Raw genomic sequence first — 22,623 nt, 5'->3', positions numbered from 1 at the left:
AGTGGTAAAGTAAAGGTGTCAAAGAAACTGCTGAATTCAAGTTTGACCTTAACAACAGATAGTTGTGCAGATGGTCAGTGTGGTTAATCTCGCCCAGTACTTCTCCTAAAACACAATGTGAATTTAATTAGCTGTACACTGAACAAAGACAAAACAGTATTTCTATGAAGTGTGGTATTGTTTGGTGTACCGTAGTTGACATTTATTTTTATATCCTGGTGGTTCTGGTTTTTTGCTCCTGGCATAACGATCCTGGGGTGAGGAGGGAAAATAAAACCTCACCTCAGTGTGTTTGAACAGAGGTATGTGAAGGTGGGCGTTTAGACGGACATTTTAGCTCAAACGGAAACCGGGGCCTTCATATGTTATGATCAGGGAATGTGTCTGACTTTGGATTGCAGCAACGCGACACACCGTCGTCACATGTGGAACAAGGAAGAGGCACAGCAGTTCACATGTGGCTTTGCCAACTGCATGTGTGTCTGTTGCGCGTGCATGTGGATTGTTGGGCTCCTGTCTTGCATGTATTCATTGATGAGAAGTGAAAGCTGTGCCTCGATCATGATGTTTTGACCTATAGATAGATCAGAGCTGGAATATACTGAGGGTATATAGTGAGTCAAATATACACACATGCACACACACACACTCGTAGCTTTGTTGACAAAGCTACGAGTGAAATGTGCTTTTACCCTGTAAAAGACACATATACAAAGTCAATGACGCAATCACATTATAGGCATACAGCCACAAATAAGCTCAGAGAGAACACACACAAATACAATTGTGCTCCAACACAAATGCATACATCACACATGTGCACACACATTCATTTGCACCGTGGTTTAATACACAAGTTCCATCATGGTGCATCCGTTTGAGATGTATCGGTTGTGACAAGGCGCAAGGCCAAAAAAAGAACAAACTGATAAAAAAAGGTTGCTGCTTGTCCCTGGGGCATTTGGTTTTTGTCTGTGCCCCCTGCCAGCTCACTTCATGCCCCCTTCTGCTTTTATTGAGGTGAAAATGCTGCCATAGCTGAACAGTCTGCTTGTGAGTACACACATGATTGTGAGTGTGCACCCTTCTGTGTGCGTGTGTGTGTGTGTGTGCGTGTGTGTGTATGCGCTACACACACGTAAGAATACAGGATGTAGAAGATGTCGGGCCTGAACAAAGTAAGATCAAGCGTAACCTACCTAGGAACACCAGAGAATCAATAGATACCCTTGGAAAAGATGTGGTAAACACACATTGTATTTGATTTCATTCGATCCAGAAAAAAATTGGTCTACTTCTAAATAATGTTGTGTGTTAATAGTTCAGAGGAACGGTATATGCCAGTTGTGAGAGTTAGTGGGCTCTGTGTGTTTTCACTGCAGAGCATCATATTTCTCCCATCAAGGAGGGAGAGTGAATAACAGAAAAGAGTCAAAATCACTTTACTGCCCCAAGCTACCCAAACCCTGTATCCATGACAACGTTCAGACGTCATCCACTCTCAGCCATTGGCTCCTTTCATTCAGCGACAAGTGCTGAGAAAGAAAACTGAGATTTGGTGGAATTCATTTTGTCTGTAATGGCAGTCTGCGCTGTGTTTGAAGAAAAGAAACACACTTTGTTACAGGAGATTGAAGTCGAACATACGGGAGAGAGGGAGGCATTTTATCACTCTTATGAGCCTTATTGTGAAGATATATCCTACCTGCTCTTTCCTCCTTCCTGGATGGACTGTGGTCGATTTTGTCTCGTCTCAAGTGTTTTCCCTGTAGTCTTTCTGAGGAGGGGAGGATTTCTGCACTGTACTTCCAGGGCATTGTGTTACTCTTCCTTTAGAGTCCTTAGTTTTTCTCTCCCTGTCTTCCTGTCTCTCTATCAATTTGTATATCATCTATTCTTTTATGCAGAACACAAGACCGTGTGTGTGTGGGGGGGAGAGAGCGAATAACACAGGAAAATAACCTGTACACCAGGCTAATTGCAATGCTTTAGGCCTAATTCAAGTATAACCGCCCTAGATACTGTATATCAGCCCTTTTTACACTAGTCACATCGGCTCCACTTCCCTTCGTAAACCACCGTCCGCCATACGCGTTGTATTACAATGACAGAAATATCCCCAAATTCATCCCAGCACAAAAATTGACCAGGTATAATTAATTTAGCTGGCACTAATCTTGCATGATACAAATGTTCCTCCTTTGCCTGTGTAGGCTGAACTCCTGTTGCCTGCCGTCTTTGGCCGTCAGATAATTAAGCAGATGGGGTTCTACTTTAAGCAGACTTTCCAATCTGTCATGTCGAGATGAGAATGTGATGATGGCCAATGAGGATAGTGAGATTGGTTTCATGGTTTGATGATTAAAACTCTAAACATATTTTCTGAAGCAGTTTTCATCCTGAGCTAAATGTTTTACGCCCAAGAAGAAAGAAATGGCTCACCCCAGCTTTTACTTTATTTGGGGTTATTTGTCTGTTCAGCCCCTGATTTGGCTCACTCACCCCCATCCCAGAACCAGGCCCTCAAGGATAAGTCGGGGACTTCTGAGGTCCCGTATTAGTCTCAGGGCTGGGGGAAGGAGTCAGCTAAGCTCACTCTGGGAAGCAGTACCAGAAGCTTCTCCACAGGTGAACAGTCCCTCTCCATGGGAGAGACTGGAACACTTAACCAAGCAGATGTTGTTCTATGAGTAGTTTCTTTAGAATCATGATCCATCCAATATTTGCTCCAACAGGAAGACAACACCCATGACAGTGTAAAGGTGGTTTGTACAAACTCTTTGTGTGTATGTGTGCGTTTCTCTAGGTGGAAGAGGTGGTGGATATCGGGGTGTTTGCAGAGGAGGATATTCATATCCCCGGTATCTACGTCAACAGGATTATCAAGGGGGACAGCTATGAGAAGAGAATTGAAGTATAGTCACCCTTTTATTTACATTTGTTCTTCACCTCCCTTTATCCAGCCTGGATAAGAGCACATCTGTATTTTACAGTACAGCAACATATTAGCTTTACTCACAAGCATAATTTATTAGCTCTAGTGCAGTAAGGTTGGGGCGGTCAGTTACAATTAATGAACGTATATTTAAACAATTGTTTCACTCACTCTTCCTCTTTCCTCACTCTCTACCCTAATATCCTCAGAGACGCACAGTACAGAAGAGCCAGACAGAGAAGCCCAAAGCAAAAAAGGACTCTGACATTGTACGAGAGCGCATCATCCGCAGGGCTGCTTTAGAGTTTGAGGACGGCATGTATGGTATCCTTTTACGGGGATCCGTTTCTCTCTGAATTATAAGTCACATCTAGGGCACAGATGTTTGTTCCCAGATAAGACATTTGAAGACGTCAAATGAAAATATCCTCTTACCCAACAGAATAAGCCAGTGAGCCATCAATACCATACATCTCGTTATGTCTGACATTTCATTCCCCATTATTTGATCTGTTTTCCTGAATTTGTCCCAGGTGTTCCAGAATGCTTTACGTTCAAAAGTATATTTAATAGCAACAGAATACCTTTCTGTTTTTTTGGGCATAGTTTGTTAAATTGGTCTGGTAAATGTTGAGAAAATGAAGGTTTATGGTCTTTGACAAAGCTCCTGCTCAGCTAACCTGGGAATTGGCATCCCCATGCTGGCCAGCAACTTCATCAAGCCTGACATTACTGTCCACCTTCAGAGCGAAAATGGCATCCTGGGATTGGTAAGACATTTGCACATGCTGCAAATACATTTCCCCCCTTAGGATCTAGGCCTCCATCCCCGATATTTTGAAACGTCTAAACAATAAGATATCGGAATTCATTGTCTATGAAACTGCAAAGGGAGGGGTTTGTAGTGTAGCACACAGACATGTAGCTTTAACCCTCCTCCTGAAATATGCTGAATGAATCACAGTACTAAGGGAGCCCTAAGATACACACTAAATCCACAAGGCACTCAGGGACAGGACCACTTCTGTTGAAAAAGAATGTTGTGCTTTGGCAAATACAACATTTGTGTTCATGCTGTTGCATGGATTATTGGTCTTGTGTTGTGGATTAATGCTGTAGTGTTGCATAAACTGAATTTTTGATATGCAAAGTTTCTTACATGCTTTATTACTGTTAATGCTATTGTGTTATGGGTTTGTGTTTTATATTTTTTTTAACATAATTATGAATCATCTTTCGTTTGCTTAGCTAATGTTGTTAGGGAATTGGGCTATTAATCAGAAGGTTGCCAGTTTGATTCCTGGCCGTGCAAAATGACATTGTGCCCTTGGGCAAGACACTTAACCCTACTTGCCTCGGGGGGAATGTCCCTGTACTTACTGTAAGTCGCTCTGGATAAGAGCGTCTGCTAAATGACTAAATGTAAATTGCCACCTCACCGTTTTTTTCCCCTGCAGACATTATTTGTCTACACCGTTCTTTTGTGTGAATCAACAAAGGCTGCTCCTTCACTAGCATTGTCAAATCCATGTTGCTGACAGATGTCCCATGGCCTGCGATATGCTAATGCATCATTTTCTATTGTCTTCAAATGATGAGTGTCAGGTTAAGAGAAGTGCTGTCAGAAGCTCTCCTCACTCTCTCTCCTCCTCCTATCCAAACATAATGACAATGATGTGAAAAACTATGAAAAAGGTGTGACGAGCGGTAGTGATGATGATGATAGCTATTTCAGTGGTTCTGATGTGTCACTTGTGCACCTTGTAGGGCCCCTACCCCACAGAGGAGGATGTGGATGCTGACCTCATCAATGCTGGTCAGTGTTTTTCTTAAGCACAAGATTATATATATATATTTTTACATTGTCTGCTATCACTTTTATGGATGAGTAAAGTCACGCAGTACCTCCCAAACCTACGATGTGTGTGTCTCTGTAGGTAAGGAGACTGTCACTGTGCTGCCTGGGGCCTCCTACTTCTCTAGTGATGAGTCCTTTGCCATGATCAGAGGGTAAGAGATTCATTCATCCATCCAACTATCTAAGAATATTGGTAATACTAATACTAGTTCTGATCAAGGCTGCCACAATCCTTCATAACAAAGCTGAGAGAACCAGTCATCCACTGGAGATTTACAAACAGCCCCCTCAGTCTTGCTTTCTCATCGGGATTTGCTTTATGTCTGAGCCCCTGTCTGTGAATTGGTGTTGTGATCCAGAGGGTTGACAGGCCTGCCCATATCTCCCTGGTTCCCATTAATCCCCCATTGTGTGTGTCCCGACCCCCTATCCAGCATGCCTTCTACTTATCCACCCGGAGGAAATCCAATACAACATCATAAATACTGCCTTGTAATGGCAACTGTGAAAGCACAAAGCCACACTGGTCAGTGTGAGTCATTAGACTGATGCCCCGTGTGTGTGAGGAGGTGTGTGTGTGTGTCCATGCTGTTGTGTTAATTGTTTAGTATGGTTGTAGTTTTGCGTCAGTGCATCCTTGTGTGGGTGTGTTCGTGGAGTCATACCGAAAAAACACAAATACCAGCATATGCCACAGGGAAACTGTTCCGAAGTCACATTTTTTGTGTCATGGGGGAAAGGATGTCTGCAGCTGCAGGCACTGTCCTGTTATTGTGACTATAGCGGTGGTTGTGACAACCACCTGGCATGGTTATTATATTGTGTACCCACCTGTCTGCTCCAACCAGCTATAAGATCAGAGGGTTCCAATTAAATATTTTTATGGCCAGGTCTAGGCAAAGTTGAGTAAAAGTTACACAAATGTAGCATTTTGCCCACATAAACTTTCCCCCGATGATAGGTAAAGAAGTTCACTGACACATGCACTGTATATATAATTTGAATATATAATTTAAATATATGAGTGACAGGCTGTCACTGACAACTGGTGACTGTAAATAATGATCAATAATTATTCAAATGTAGCAATAACCCAACATTCAAACTACTATTTTATTAACTAAAGTAAGGTAATGCAGCAGCATGCAGCACAGCTTTGAGGCTCCTGGATGAGCTGTCAATAAATATTGGACTTTTAACGCCGCTACCAAGGACAGTATAACGAGAACATGCTGGGAGACTATATTTGGGGGCTGATTTGTGAAAAGGATTTACAGTATAATCACATAAATGTCGACTCGCTTCTAAATATTTTTTTGTCATTTTTGTATTACTTCAGTATAAATACAGTGCATGTTCATTTGGATTCATATGTCGTTTTTTACTGACTTTGTGTGAACAAAAATAATTATCCTGTTTTCTCACAAAAGCAAAGTTTGTAGGGAGTAATAGACATTTTCTGTACTTTTGAGGCATAAACAAATGTGGAAATAACACTTACTATCCAGGAACCAAAATGGTGTTATATTGTGTTGATTGAATGATAGATGTATTGTTTGATATTTTCTTAGGGGTCACGTTAACCTGACAATGCTGGGAGCCATGCAGGTGTCTAAGAATGGAGACCTAGCTAACTGGATGATCCCGGTATGTCCTTGTGCACACTCTTTCTCATAACATTTATGTTCTGCATCCTCCCTGGTGTCAAGGGTTCAGGCTGTGAAGCTTGTGTAATGTCGTTGGGGCACTTTCACACATTAGGTCCCTTTATGCCACCTAGACAGTGTTTGAATGCAGCAGTGTGTTGTTGGAATGTTGTTGCTGACTCATTCCATCTCTTCATGGCTACAGTTTACCCTTTATCATGGATACTTACAGCAGGATAATGTGCCATTTCACCAAGCATGTATAATCTCAGAATGGTACCAGGAACATCACATCTTAAGTGCCCTGCACAGTCCTCAGACCTTAATATAGCATACTTTTGTATTTTATATACATTATAACTTGAGGTCTTATAATGACTGCAACCTGTGTCTTAAGAATGGGTCTGACACATGTTAAACGTAAAAAGGTTGATGAAGACCTGTGAAAAAGGATTGTAGTAGGATAAGGGGCTTGGTTTTGGACCGTGATGACCCAACAAAACATTTTATGTTAATTGTTATTGATTAAATGAAGAAAGGAAAGGGGTGTGGGCTACACAATGGGCATAAGCGGTCTTATAGTTAAATTGTGGGTGTTATAATTTTATGCCCAGTCACATCATAAAGCACATAACATACACATAAATTAAAGTACGCTTGAGAGGTTTATTAATCTGTATCACCTTGACTGGATGGATTGGGCAACATAACCACCCTTCACCTCTACAATTATGAAAATTAATCATGTTGGAAGATGATTTGTAAAGCATAAAATTGGTGATGGTTTATTTAGGACTAGGGGATGCTGTTGTATTCTGCTGCGATTATGAAAAAAAAAACAGCACTTTCAATAAGGGAAATGCAGATTTACATTATACGCTTGAGGGCTTTTATATCTCTCTCGGAGTGATAAGTGTCAGTCCCCCACTCAGGCACAAGGATCTACAACAACCACTGCATTATAGATGATCACATTTGTGGACATAATGTTCTGTTTTGTTGCAGCTTTTCTGCTCTTAGGAGAGGATTGTTGTTTGGGGATAAAATGCAGAGTCTGCCTGGCCTATGATGGATTTTATAGTATTGGATTTGTAGTCTGGTTTATGATGTTAGAGGAAGACTAACGGCAGAGCAGCCAAGCACTGCTGACTCATGTTCTAAATGTGTTGTTTAATTCACTATGGCATACTCTTGAACCATACTCCAGAACAACCCTATCGACAATATTCTGTCTTGAAACTGAGACACACATTTGGCAGGAAGCCAACTTCCCTGGAGGACACAGACCATTGCCCTTACTAGTGAGTTCTGCCAACCGTACTCCCCAAGAATTCTTCCTATTAGGTTTTGTGTAGGAGAGGGTGTTTGGATGCAAACTCTTCTTGGGAATAGGGGCGCACGTCACGGACATACAGTGTTGAATGTTTGCAGTTCTGTAGGGATTGCGTGGCCATGATGGGCACCTCTCAGCCTTCTTCTTACGGTCTTGTGCTCTTACACAGTGTGTGTCTGGCTGGCTGGTTCTTACAGTGTTCATGGTTAACTTACATTTTGTTGTGCAGTGCTGTGTGTTTTTTGTGTGTCCGAACGTTAAACTGTCAGATAGGGGGAATGTGTATTACGGCTGTATCTATAAAATATGGAGCTATACCCCATGCGGGAGGGTTTCAAATGCGTCTTTTCTGTCATTATTTACTGTTTGCCCAATATACATAGAGGAGAGGGGGTAAAGGGGGGCTATAGGGAGGTTGGGTTGTCTGGTAGCTTTGGGATAAGTTGAGGTAAAAGTCAAGTTCTGTACAAACACAAGTTCTGTTGTTGTGTTTTTGATCAGCAGGATGAACAGTTTGTGACTCTCAAAAAGAGAAGGAAAATGACTATTTCTTTGGAGCAGTTTGTTGGGGAATTATTTTATACTAGTGCAGTATCTGTGATGCCCGTGCCCGTGATGCAGCCGACGGTCAAGATGTTGGTTAGTTAATTCGGTGTTAACTTCATTGGAGTGAAACCGGGTGAAACCTTTTCACAGTTTGATTAGAGATATTACTGTGCACCCGCATAGATTATCAGTAAACACATATATTACGGTTCGATGTGCAGTCAACAGCAGTTGCTTGTTAGTCCTGTTGCCGCTTCACTGCTGGAAGGAGTGATGAGTTAAGCACAACAAAAGCTGACTAATGTGTAAAAACTCCTTGCTACCCGTTTTTATAGGCTTGCACACACACACACGTGCAAGTTGCTTTATGTTAAGAGGCGTTTCCACGTATTTATACACTGCGGATGTGTTCTGTTTAAGCTCTTGACTATCAACTACCTACAGGTCTCCCTGCAAACTGCCAATCACATACCTTTTTCACATCGGTTAATCAATCACAATCCACTTCAGTAGCCTATTATCTAGCCACAGATTACATTGACGACCAGAACAGAAATATTAATGACTGTTGTGATCTTTACTGGATTGCCAAGTTGGATAGCTTTGTTATAGACCAGTCCTAACACAGGGCCTATTGGTATTAAGGACAGGCTCAAGGACTGAAGAAACTGATGCAGTCTTATCCCGAGTTATCTGCTATTTGTTGTAAAGTTCTGTTCAGCTAGTGGAAGTGTAGCGCCATCTGTCATTCTGTTTCTTATGTTTGTCAATACATTACCAGTAAACAAAACTCTTTCTCTAAGTTATTTTATAGAGAGAAGCAGGCAACAAAAAAATGGACTGATTGTGTGTGTGTGTGTTAGATTGTGTGTGAGAGTGAAAGAGGCAGGAACCTTTGGAAATGTTTTGTTTTGAAGTAATGTTCGGTGGTACTCCTGCTTGTTTGGATGAGATTATCTACAAAATGTACAAATGGCAATCAGGGTAGGTTCCATCTGAGTGAAGTACTTCTTGTCAAATCGGCAGTGTTGTGTAAATCTGCTAGCATATTAGTAAGCTCAGTTTCCTGTCTTTATATGGATATTGAAAGGGATGGGGGGTGGACTAGAATAGAAAATAATAGAAAAGCCTTTATTGTCAATGCATTTGCATACAACAAAATTTGGAGTGCTTCTCCTGTTGGTGCAACAAAGGACAACATAACACAACATATAACACAACAATATTACAACTATCTAAAAACAGTACAAATAGCTTTAAAAATATATATATTAAGAGTTCAACAAAGTCTGGCGGTATAGATTAACGTACATCCCTGAGGAACAATAAATACATCAACAGTACTTCCCTGAGGTGCTGTACAATAAATACAGAAGTAGAGGAAGGTGTATGTTGCCCATTACATCGCTAAGCTGGGTCCATGGAACTCACACACCTTCGTATAAACACTATGGCAACAACAAACTAAAACCAATTCAACCAATTCTCCAAAACCCAAACCAGTTTGCCAATTGGATTAGAATGGAGGCTTATGCTATATTTAGGTAGAGGAGATTATCACTACTTGGCAATGCTTCAGTTTGCAGCATGTGGGGCTTATGGACATTTCTTGAAATGCAGAGCTGAAGATAGTTACCTTATATTATGCTGTGTGACACATTGGTGGACTCGGGGGCGGAGGGGGGGGGGGGGGGCTGGTGCCCCAATGTTTGAACAAAAAGCTGAAAATGTGCCTGATAAACTGCCTTCTACAGTGGCCCCATGTGCCAAAAAATTTAATGAAGTGCCCTCTAGGGTGCCCTTCCAGTGGAGAAAACGCTAACCCACCGACGCCCACCCAGTTTGCCAGATCCCCCAAAAATGCATTTAAATGGGCACTGCACTAATTACGTAACAATTCGATGGAGATTTTCCACTTATGCAAAGTGGAAAATTATTACACTAGGCAGAAGTGTGTCTGCAATTACACATGGTAGCAGTAGGTTACATGAGGTTATGTGTAGAGTGTGTGCAAACTGTCATATAAAAGACAGCAGCACGAAAGTTGGACGATGGATATCACCCATGTTCATGTTAATGAAATGGAGGGAAGGCCAACGTGGCTCGTGGGATTACTGAAGGTAAGAGGGTACAATCAGAGCAGCAGAGAGGCCATTTTAAAAGCTGGTCCCAGTGTCCCTTACACTATGGTTAACATTGTGTAAATAGTTTTACATTGTGTAAAGTTTATATGAAATTACTGTCTCTGGTCTTGCAGGCAGTAGATTTATCCCTCAACCCACCCCAGTTATTGTGCGACTGTGTAACTTGTTGAATCGAGTTTGTTGATCTAAATCCAGATCGGATCCAAATCAAATCAGAGTACAGGATGAAAAAGCGTATTTTTTCTGACTGCTTTCTTTCTCTCTTTCTGCCTGTCTACCCTTCTCTTTCTTTCTCTGACTATTTGTTGGTCTCCCTCACCCTTAATGTCTTTTAAACACACACACATTTGATAAGGTTGGGTATTAATGGATTAAGTTGAATTGAGATCAAAGCGGGCTCCGAATACCAGATGCAAATCTGTAGATGGAACCAGACACAGAGAGAAGCTGGGGCAGACATACAGTCTCTTACTGGGATAAAGTAAGGGGGTAAAGATAAACTACAGAGATCCCTCAGCCAATGTCTCTTTGGCTCCTTCAGAATTTTGCTGAAAGGCATTGCTTTCTTTCGTCCTTTCTTGCTTGAGGTTATCTATAAAGTACATATATCATAAATGGACAGATAAGAAGAAAAAAAAACTTCTGCTCTGCTCACAAATCAACTCTGATTGGACAGCGATTTATCCAAGGAAGTAGTGAGAAAAGAACAGTTGTATTGTGAGACATCGGAAGAGGGGCCCTGAGATCAAATGTAATGTCTATGCTACAGTTAGCTACACCACCAGCTCTGTCTTTCAACTATCTCTTCAAATTAAATTTTAATTTGCACCATGCTGTTCTTGCAGTATGTCTTTTTCATTCAAGTATTTTTCAAGGCTGTCTGACATAAAATGGCAGATTGTGCTTCCACAAGGACTCTGTCTTGTCATTAGCTGTCAGACAGTAATCTTTTGCGGGCTGACTGCAGTTGTCCTAGCTTCATTGGAGTGAAACCGGGTGAAACCTTTTCACAGTTTAATTAGAGATATTACTGTGCACCCGCATAGTTGAATTGTCCAACACTTTTTTTCAGGTTATAAATGTACCCCTAAACTATAAAAATGGATAACTGCATTGCAGTTAAAATGCAACCCCCCCCCCCCCCACACACACACACACACACACAAACACACACAAACATACACAAACTAACACAGCAGAAAAGCATTAAATACCACCTTCCCCTGTGCCTGCCTTCTCTCCTTTCCCCTAACATTCATTTGGAAAGGCATAGACAAACTGCCAGACCAGTATAACGGTGGAAGGGGAAGACATCATTTTAGAGATTAGAAAATGTGTGTGTGTGTGGATGTGTGCTTCCATCAGTCCTAACTGGCTACTTTCCGAACACGTAAAACATTTTAGGACTTTGTCTCAAACTATAGGTTTCTCCACCACCTCTCTATTCTCTGAACCCTCTCTTCTCTCCCTCCGACCTCTTTTTATCCACAACCGCCTCAAGAAATATATTATGTTACATAACTGCCAGGCATAGCTTATGTATTCTGTGGGTATTGAACAAGGAGCCAAGGTCTGCGTCATTGATAAGCAAATGGGATTTTAATTCAGTAATTCAGCCATTGCCCTCTGGGGATATCTGCATGTCACACAGGTTTATAACTACCGCACAGAGGAATGATGGGAGATGCATGACATTTTTCCCGCCCTCTTGCAATTCAATTTTGATGATCTAGATATATTGACTAGTTTTGTAAACAAATATCCCTCCTACCCCTCTGTGTTGACTGTAAAGCGTGAGCTTGTCTCTACACAACACACAGTTGGTTGAAACAGTTTAAATGTTTGCAGGTGTTTCGTATGATGACTAAATATGATTCTGTCTATCTGTATTTAGGGTAAGATGGTAAAGGGAATGGGTGGAGCAATGGACCTGGTGGCCAGCGCTGGAACCAAGGTGGTTGTCACCATGGAGCACTCTGCTAAGGTAAGATGTTTTTGTATAATTTGCCAGGCTTAAAGGGGTGGTTTAAGACGTTGTTCTTGAAATACAAAAAGTCCAGGAGCGGAGGGAAGGATTCAAAGCAAGGGTTTAAGACCATTTAAAAGGAAACAGTAGGGGAAAAGATAACAGAAAGTTATTCCCTGTTGGGGTTTGTGTTGGATTGATTGATTCTGGGGGATTGAGTGGGTCAATCGTTCAGTGCAACTCTATCCTAAGGAACATAAAATGTAATCATTGGAATGCAGCACAGCTGTGTCGCCCTTACCACTTGGCCAGCATGTGACCAAGGACATGTTGGCCTTCCAGGACCCTCACCCTCTTGTGAAGCACTGCCACGTACCAGAGGTGCATGTGGGTGCATGCATGCACACATTTCTAAAGGTCCATTGGATACAGTATGTATTTTTTTTGTCCAGATGCAACCAACCAATTCTATTTCTATACGCCATATCGGTTGTATGCTCTCCCTAATTGAATATCTTAATGGTTCTGGGCTCAGATCATTGCCTCCTCAACTCCTTGCCCATGCTCTTTTGAGGCTAATGACCAAGATGATATAATGACTGATTCTGGTAATGGATTAACTAATGCCTCTCAACCAAGAGAGCTTCATCACTTCCCAGAGGGACTTTACACTCAGACTGTCTCTAAACCCACATTAGAATATCTCCAAATGGCTGGAACACAATTGGTTAAGTGACTCATCCACTGACTTAACTGATTCACGGTACAAGATGCAATGATTCTGGTTTGTCTGTCATAAAAGCAAGTTGTTCAGTGAGGGTTGCTTGTGAACACTGTGTCCTTGATGTTATCTGGACTGGGGACCAGATGTCGATATATAATAAAGATACTATGTCAACAGGTATCTGGTTAATGATGGTCTACATTATCTACTAATACCTGTGTACCTGTTGACTGCTGTTCTGCTCTCACTTTCTTACTTGTATAGCTTGCTAATGCATGTGGTGTGCACCTGGAGACGGGCAATACACACAACATTCACAAGCCAACTGCAGCAGTACCCTAACAGACCACACAGACACACTGTCTTTCTATTTCTCTCTTTCTCTCTCTATTCTGTCCCCTTGCTCACTAGTGTTATTCATGTTTGACCTTCAATATATCTCTGTCTTTTCCTTTTTCCTCAGGGAGGGAAGCACAAGATCCTGGACAAGTGTAACTTGCCACTGACGGGGAAGCAGTGTGTAGATCGCATCATCACAGAAAAGGTTTGTCGTGTTAGGGTCAGGCTACTGCCCACACACTAATGACTAGAAGACTAGAGAATATTTGGTGTTTTAAGGCTGTTCAGGTGCCCTGCTTATGTAACATCACATCCCAGCAGAATGTCAATGCATAATGTCAGTCTTGAAACGCCTGTTATGCTGCTGCACTTTGTTCTCGCAGCTGTCTAATTGCTGACACTTCAGGCATTTATTTTTCACACCACCTGAAATGTGTTGTGCAGAGTTGTCATGGAGTAGGTGGTGCAGTTTATGCGTGTGTTAGGAGAAGGAGTAGCACTTGAGAACTGTGCTGGTCTTCCTCCCAAATGGCCTCAATTTGAATAAAAACCATGAATTAATCAAACACACTTATTTACATAGCACTATGCCATCAATGTCAATCACAAGGTTTTCCATTCAATAAGTGTCAGCAAAGCGTTAGCAACATGAGAAGCTATATCGCTCATGTCTATAACCCTGGCTCAGATTAGCTGATAGGAAACAATTATCCATTAAATAATTGTACCTCAGTTACACATTTTGAAAGAATTGGAGATTTATACACACAATTACTGGTGATTGTGCATATCTATTGACTGAAAGTTTTTCATCGCCAGAAGTTGTACAATATAGGAAATATGATGTGAGTATAGTAAATATAGATATTGGATGATCCTGCCTCTATCTCCAAAATGCCCGCAAATCGCTTTTGTTAGTGACTGTAGAGGCAGCAACGTCATGCACTGCCAATCACTTTGTGTTTGTCAAATTGTCTTACCCCTCTGTCTGAGGTCATTAAACCTTACATTGTTTTGCTTAGTTGTTCTTTAAACCCCAGACTAAGACAGCGACAGCTATTGCTAATTCTTCCTATGCAGTTCTAGACATATCTGGGTATTGAGTGTGTATCTGAATAAATCATATATTATTCAATCTTTATGTCGGTAAACTTCCATCTCAGCCCCGTTGAATTTGGGTTGTAGTAATCCTCTGTAGATCCTGAAATCTTTTCAAACAACCCCACATTTTTCTGCTGGGCACATATTATTAAATATTTTTGTAAATTGCATGAGCAAAATACCAAATTATTTTCATGTTGCCCCTAGCCTTTGTTGTGTGACCGTATCTTTGTTTGCACTACCCTGAATCCTTGGATTCCAAAATGATAGCCTCTGTGTGAAATATTTTTCTTTGTGAGTATTAAGTTCAGAACTTAAACTCAGATATTCCACCTAACCAAATAATAATTTCTTCTTTTTTAATTAGAGTTGAGGGTGATGTTACAGAAAAGCCCAAATATTCAGGTTAGCTTGAGTCGGATTGAGTGATGACACTTAGATACCGAGGGGGGAACGCACCCATACATATCCCAGTGACTGAAATATAGCTTTTAATAGGGTAGCGGTGAGGAGGCTGGACATTTATTGGGTTAACCCTAATCCTATAAGTGGATTTCTTGAAGGACACTGGCTATCGATTTGTATGTCCTCCCATAATTTTTTTTGCCAGGCTCTTTATGATGATTTATAGTAATGAAGTTAACAGGGCCACCATATGGCCTCCCTTACTGTTAGTGATGCCTCATCTGAAACACAGTTACGTCACAGAATAACGCTCTCAACATTGAGGGTATAAATGTAACCTATAATTTATAGTTTTGGAGAGGTCAACATGTTTACGGTCATTTTCAGGACAGGGGGAGACTCTTGACACGAGTTGCTATACTACAAGGATATGCTGGGAAAGACTAATTTTAAAGATAACAGCCAGGACATTGAATAAAGAAAAACAACTGATAAACCAGAACAGTCATTCAAGGACAATATCCAAATTTGAATGACAAGGCACAAAAAAGGTCTGTAAATAATGCCAGCAGTTTCAGCAGATGAAAATTATTGGTAAAAGACAACAGCTAGTGAGTGACAACAATCTGTAAAAGACACCAGACTGTGAGGAACAAAAGTATGAAGGGTCAATCGGTTTGTAAAAGCGAAATGACAATCGTCTGTAAAGGACACCAGCCAGGCTTGTTCTTTGGCAGACTGGTCTGTTGTTCAACCCGTAGCAGCCTACTGTGAGCTCCGGCAGAGAGAGAGACCAAGTGATCAATGCAGACCTTTCTGTCCTCACATGTTGCTAAATCGCTCCCATTGCCTCTTTCGATCACTCCCTCCTTCCACAAAATTGTTTTTCCACATGGTTTTTCTTTTTTTTTTTTTTCTTGTTATTTTCTATGAGAGCTATTGCACAACATGATTTCTCAGCAAGATTATTTCTGTCACCATTTATAAAGGTTATAGCATTTCCTACCTCTTCCCTTCCCTTCACCTTTCTTCAAGGTGACAAAAAGTACGAATAGAAAGTACAGCGGAAAATCATAGAAGCTCTAACAGTATTTCTGTGGTTAGAGCCAAGGGACAGTCTGTATTTTACCGTGCATGGTGCTGTCGTCGAAATAATAGTCTAAGTTTTTAACCAATACTAAAATGTAAAACAGCACGGAAACGGCAGCAAAGTATGATGCAAAGTGTTTATTCGAATCCAACAAAACGGATTGATTCCAACAAACGTGAGTAGACCCGGAGTCTGACTGCAATATTTCTCCGGACATCTGCTTTTATATTTTTCCTTCATTATTTTTGATATTTTACCATTGGTACATTCCATGTGGTCACAGAGTCAAATACGCATTTCACACTCTGTGGGTCCATTGTCACAGAATTTACATAGCCTGGACTTTCCCTAACTTTCTCCTTCCAGGGCCCACGTGAGGCCTTGCAGCCCAGCTGCACAGGTTATACAGAGTTTAAGGACATAAATCTGTCCCCTGATGTTTGGCGCTTGTAGTTCTCAATATCTGTCTTGTAGTCTTTCATGGGAGAGGCCTAAACACGCACTTCTCTCTGTTGCTCTCAAACTATCTATCTGGACTTCCACATTTTGGCCTTTATATCTTCTACGTTTTAGTGGTAATACTAATCAGTCAACAGCTTTGCATCTGGTTTTCAGTAATATAGCATATAAAAGTAAAAAGGTGATTAAGAGGTTCATTTTCAATCATATAATCCATAATCATTTCAACTTCATGATTACAGCAGTATGATGTTTTTTCCACTACAGTGCATCAACGGCATCTCACTTCACTGACTACACTGCAACAATAACATCTCAATATTGCATGGTACAGAACAACAAAAACAGTATCATATACCGGAAGTGCAACACCATAAACAATGATGTAGCTGTAGCCTTTTATGAGACAGTACTTCTATAAGATCTCATATAAAACATGCAGAAAAAAGGGAGTGCTTTTCAGGTACCCCAGGAAGTAATGTACTGCATTGGGTGTGACAGCAAAACGTAATGAGTTCAGTCCTTTCTCTCAACTTTAATACTCCTACCACTACCTCCCACCTACCGTTCATTCTGATTTCTTCACCTTTCCTCAATGATAACTCATATTCTCATCCCTCTGCTGTCCATCCCAACCAACAACACTAATCTCCTGTAAATCTTCCTCTTCTTTCTCTGCTTTGCCGTCACTGTTTGTGCTCTTTCACTCTTAGACGTTTACCTGGTACAATGTCCCACAATTTTGTGGCTGACTTACCTGCCATAAATATGAAATGTTTGGTCCTTTTTGTGGTGTCTGTGTGTGTCCTATCTGTGCTTGACTGATTTTGTCGGTGCAATGATATGGCTAGACCCTAACAAATCAAACCCCACTTAACTGTCTACCTTAACATAATTACATTGAAAGAGCTTCTTCAAAGATAATTCATTCCTTCAAATATCTCATTGTTTCAATGGCAAATTACTCCTGTCACTGACCTGTGGGAAAACTTTAAACTATCTGGCCCCATAAAAAGTAATAGGGAGAGTGGAGAACATGAAGACTCAGACTGTCTGGCCTGCCGTCTGCTTGTAGACACCGTTGTCTGGCAGAAAAGGTCTGGGTTATTTCAGCCCTCTCACAATAATTAAAATCCTCGCTCTAAAAAGATAATAATAAATGAGAACAGATGCAGTGGTAGACCCACTCGGCTTCCGAAAAACACACATTCAAGCCTCTCAATGGGGACCTGGAACTTTGGGTCATTCAGCCCCAGAACTTTACATTGCTGTTTGACTGTAAGGTGTAACTGCTAATAACCTGTGTGTGTGTATGCAAAGATGTGTAAGATGTCTACTTTCTTTACGAGTGTAGGGAGCAGGTGATGGGAGGAGGGGCGCATTAGAGTTGTGCTGCTCCTGCTCCCTCAAGGCCTCTTTCTCAGCAATTTCTCACACAACGTAATCCATTTTTCCAAAACCACAATTCCAATCAATCAAGCACATTTATTAATAGAGCAATATGTAATTGATCTAAATTAGATGTCCATTGTGTAAATGTTCAAGTTGTTTGCGAAGTGAGAGGTTACGTCACTCATGTCTATGATATACAATGCTTGGCTCAGCACATGTATTACAAAATTCATAACTTACCAAAGCAAAGCTCTGAATGGGTTGCTAATAAAGACAGTGATTACTCCTTAAGACCTGGCTCATCACAACACACTGTACATAGTCCTCCTCTGAGAAAATACATATTCAATCAATGAGGTCAATGTCCCAAGTTTACATGTTGGGTGCATCAAAATGCCTTCCCGATCGGGCAGCACTACAATACAATCATCAAAATCCAGTGCTTCCTTTGTTTTTCACAATATTCCTTGTTTAATGAATGCCACTTGGATATTATAGAGGAGTTAGGCTGTGGGCAACATGATGAAGGGTTACATTTACAAACAAGGACTTTGCAGACACAGCACGGGTATAGAAGTCATCAGAAGTAGCCAAGTTATGTCAAAATGTTTATTAACATAATAAGACAATCTTAAAATGAATATTCGTCCGTCCCCCAACGAATGCATCAGAGGACTTTGCGGTGCATCCGGAAAGATTAAGCTCTCAGGGGCCTTTGCAACATGACATTATTTATAAAATAATTTAATTTGAAGTGTATTCATTATTCAGGCAGATCAACTACACAGATCTAATCAGTTGAAGATTTAATACACAATTAAATGTGTATTAATTGGTCATTGATTGCAATAGCTCATCAATGACCATGGGTTTTATCTTGACAGAAATTTTACAAAAATGTGGGAAATATATTGTGCATACACATGAGGCATTAGATGTTCCAGCCTTCATTCCAAGGTCTTTGAACCTGGCTTTGCATTTCTCAGGTGTTCCTGAGACCCAAGGCTAAAATGCATGAGTATCACTATGAAATCCTCACATGCGGTTCTAGATGTATAACAATTGTAGGGCAGGTTGCTTCATAAATTCTTTGTCTACATTGGTGAACTTCCATCTATTCGTGAATTTTGGTTGTCTTCATCTCTGTATAGTTCCTCACTTCTTTTCACACAACCATGTTGTACCGTCTGGCACATGATTGGTTACAGACACCAACCACTCACTTAATGTAATTATTTTAATTTTGAGAGCGTTAGACAATAACATTAGAGATTGTTAGAATTCACCACAAAAGAGTTGGATGAGGTTGAGCAAAGAGCAAGACCAATATACAGCAGAAAATATGTAAAATATACATTCTCCTTTTATAAACCCTGTCAATGGATCGGTCTCTTGTTATGTCTCATTTATTTTCAATTTATTTCAGTTTGTTAAGAAAAACAAGTGTACAGTTGTGTGATTTCGTTTGAATCCACCTTGCGTCGTTCTGCGTTGTCATGGTTACCTTACACTTTTTCGTCAGTCAGTTGAGCTCAAATAAAGTAATGTTGGTTAACTTGTTGGAGAGTAATGGAGGATTTGAGGTTACCTAAAAAGCGGAGAAAACTGCACCTGCAGCCAAGCATACGCTGTTTTTTTCAGACGGTAAGTAACTTGATACCGATCTAAATGTGTAAGCAAATAAAACAAGTAGCCTCATAAAGGCATGAGTTGCTGTTTTTCTGATAAAATGACGTGGTCACAATGCAGGCAGTCACTGTCTCTGAGAAATGACACTATTCCTTTCGATGTGAATTCAAATGGTCAATGTAGTCCTCGAAACTATGTTCTAAATGTGCACATTTTCATATATAAATATAGAATTGTAGACAATGCACTCAACAACAACAAATAATTATGGGGAAGGGTATTAATATGGACCCCCCCCTAATGTCTCAACCATGGTTACGCCCTTGGCTAAGGGGTCTGTGCAAAAGGTTGGAGGCATGGGGGACTCTCCACAAAATGATTGTGGAAATAGAACTTTATTTTGGCTCTCAGGTTATGGGAGTGTCGGGATGGGAAGCTGGACAAGAATGCATTTTTCATTTCATCTCCTACAATGAAACGTAAACTGAGAACTCTTACTGGTCGCATTGCTGGATAAATTATGACATGGCTCTGTTAAATACTCAAAACCTTAATTTGTCCAAACCTTCATTTAGTGCTTACATCCAGTTTTACACTGGATGTACTTTACCTTTGTAAATTGTTTGAAAGGCAATCGATAATTTCTTGATAGACTGTATAACATCCTACCAATGAAGCCGATGATGTGGGGTGGTAACTTCACCAAATGTAGGCTAGTGAATGACATTTTGCAGTGTCATTAAAGTCCATTAGATGACCTGGTGCTGTGGACTTGCTGACTTAATGCCTTAATTACCTACTATTTCTCTCTTTCTGTTTCGGTTGCATTTTCTCTTGCTGTTCTTTACCTCACCCCCTTCCCACTCATCTCTCCCCTTTTCTTTCCTTGCTTTTTACGTCTCCACTCCCTTCTCCCCTGCATCTCCATTATTATTATTATGTATTCTTCCCTCTGCTTCTCTACCTCCCTCCCCTTATCCATCACTCTTATTACAGTTGTCCTATTTTATATATTCTTTGGCTTTTTGAAGTTACACACCACGCAATTATAGTTTACAGAAATAGAAGCAATATAAATACATAGAAATGAATTAAGATCATTCTAAAGGAATTAAACATGACGAGGATTGACACAGGCAAGTAAATATGAAAATGAAAAGTGGAGAGATACAGGGTGACATTTACAACTCTATATGTCCTTGTTGACTGTTGCTTTGCCCTTCTAATGAGCCTGGAGACCTCCGTCTTTCAAAGATTTTTTTCGGGAGCTTCGCTATCTAAAATACAGCCTTTGCTACGTTTTTTTTTTTATTTTATCAAAAGTTATGCAAAGTAATAGGCATATGGGAGAAGAGTTGTGAGAATGAGAATGTGAGGCTCAGTCTATAGCTGAGCGTTGATCAGAGAGTGACACAAAGAAACTAAACCTTATGCCTTCTCATTTGACCACCCCTTTTTCTTATGACAGACTTTCATTTGCAGAGCTTGGCATCGCCAAACCAATTTGCAAATGTGTATTAGTCTATAACCTTTCAGTTCATTTTCAATTTCCAAAGGTTAAACATTTTTGTTTGTGATTGGCCCAACCAGATTCTGGTTGGATGCAAATCGATGGCGGCCAGACCTATCTGTCAGAGGAAATAAAACATGAGCTTTCAGATTTGTCTGGTTCTCAGGCTAGCATTTGCATTATATACTCTCCTCGTGTGTGTGTGTGTGTGTTTGCTTGACGAGGGGGCTGTACTGTGATGCTGCATTGATGCTAACTCAGACTCAAAGTTAATCTTTCCTACTTCCTCTCCCAGGCGGTGTTTAATGTGGACAAGGATAAAGGTCTAACACTGGTCGAGGTCTGGGAGGGACTTACCCCTGAGGACATCAAGTCCTGCACAGGCACTGAGTTTGAGGTCAGCACCAGACACACACACACAAACAGAAAAAAAAAAAAAAAAACATGCACACATTCTAAATCTACGAATATGTAAGTACTAGTTCTTTTCTATTTCCTGTCTCTTTCCAACAGGTGTCTCCTCACCTTAGGTCGATGCAGCAGATCTAGAAACTGGTGGGAATTGTTGTTGCTGTTGTCGAGAAGGAGTGTTGACTTGAAAAACACCACGTTTGAACTAACTTATTAACAAATCGATTCTAACGTTACTGAGAGAAGCTGGGTCCATAAACTGAAATATGACATTACTGTAACGTGTAGTATGTAAGGATGCAGAAGGGATTCAAAGTTATATTTTGTCAAACTGATGTTGGCAGGTAATAACCCCAATTCCAAAAAGTTGGGACGCTGTGTAAAATGTAAATAAAAACAATGCATGATTTGCTTGTCTCAAATGTAATTCACAATAGACCATTAAAAACATAAACTTAGGAAATGTACCATTTTAAATTTGGAACTTGTCTCACAAAAGTATTTTGAATTTTGTATTTAATGTTACACAACGTCCCAACTTTTGAAGAAATGAGGGAGGGCATTTTTTTTTTATGAAGAACAGCCTGGATGACTATTTTGAGTTAAGAAGTCATGTTCTCCCGTTTTGAAAAAATAATTTTCGCTGACTATTTTTGTGTCTTTATATAAAACACATCAGTGTGTGCTACCATGAAATATTTATTGTTTGGTTGTCTGCATTTATTTACACACCAAGTACAAATATATTCTGAACATCGTTTTCAGAGGGGTTTCACACATTCATGGGTCAGAACACTTCAGCAGCAGGGACAAGCAGCAATGCAAAAACATAATAATACACTTCTAATATAAACATATTGACTTGTGGTATCTTAGGGAACACAGTATATCTCTAATTACAAATTAGCCTTTAAAACCTATGCAATCTCTGACCTTGGTGTCTACATGGTTGTCGAAGTCTCCAGATGCCTCCATAGCCGTCAGGGGTAGGCTGTCGACCCTGTATTTTCTGTTGGTCTCTTTCGACTGATCTCGACACTCAATATGTAGATGGGCAAGGTCAACACCACGGATTAGGACAGCGTTGTAAAACCATACATGGACCCTCTATCAGATGCGCTTTCCGCTATGTACT

At 40.6% G+C, this 22,623-nt stretch overlaps 1 protein-coding gene across 1 annotated transcript in view; it reads left to right on the top strand.

The window, feature by feature from the left end:
- oxct1a (3-oxoacid CoA transferase 1a) overlaps window positions 1-22,188 on the top strand; it is a 35,460-nt gene extending 13,272 nt beyond the window's left edge. Inside the window, exons 8-17 of the mRNA XM_047048070.1 lie at window positions 2,807-2,914; window positions 3,145-3,259; window positions 3,611-3,705; window positions 4,703-4,751; window positions 4,873-4,945; window positions 6,365-6,440; window positions 12,357-12,446; window positions 13,616-13,696; window positions 21,373-21,474; window positions 21,591-22,188. Of these exons, the coding sequence (XP_046904026.1) occupies window positions 2,807-2,914; window positions 3,145-3,259; window positions 3,611-3,705; window positions 4,703-4,751; window positions 4,873-4,945; window positions 6,365-6,440; window positions 12,357-12,446; window positions 13,616-13,696; window positions 21,373-21,474; window positions 21,591-21,626 (825 nt within the window). The 3' untranslated portion in view covers window positions 21,627-22,188. The remainder of the gene's footprint in view (window positions 1-2,806; window positions 2,915-3,144; window positions 3,260-3,610; window positions 3,706-4,702; window positions 4,752-4,872; window positions 4,946-6,364; window positions 6,441-12,356; window positions 12,447-13,615; window positions 13,697-21,372; window positions 21,475-21,590) is intronic.
- Window positions 22,189-22,623: the final 435 nt, after the last annotated feature.

This window comes from Hypomesus transpacificus, chromosome 24 (assembly GCF_021917145.1).
Source record: "Hypomesus transpacificus isolate Combined female chromosome 24, fHypTra1, whole genome shotgun sequence".
Taxonomy (NCBI): Eukaryota; Metazoa; Chordata; class Actinopteri; order Osmeriformes; family Osmeridae; genus Hypomesus; species Hypomesus transpacificus.
This window is presented reverse-complemented; position numbering and strand designations above follow the sequence as displayed.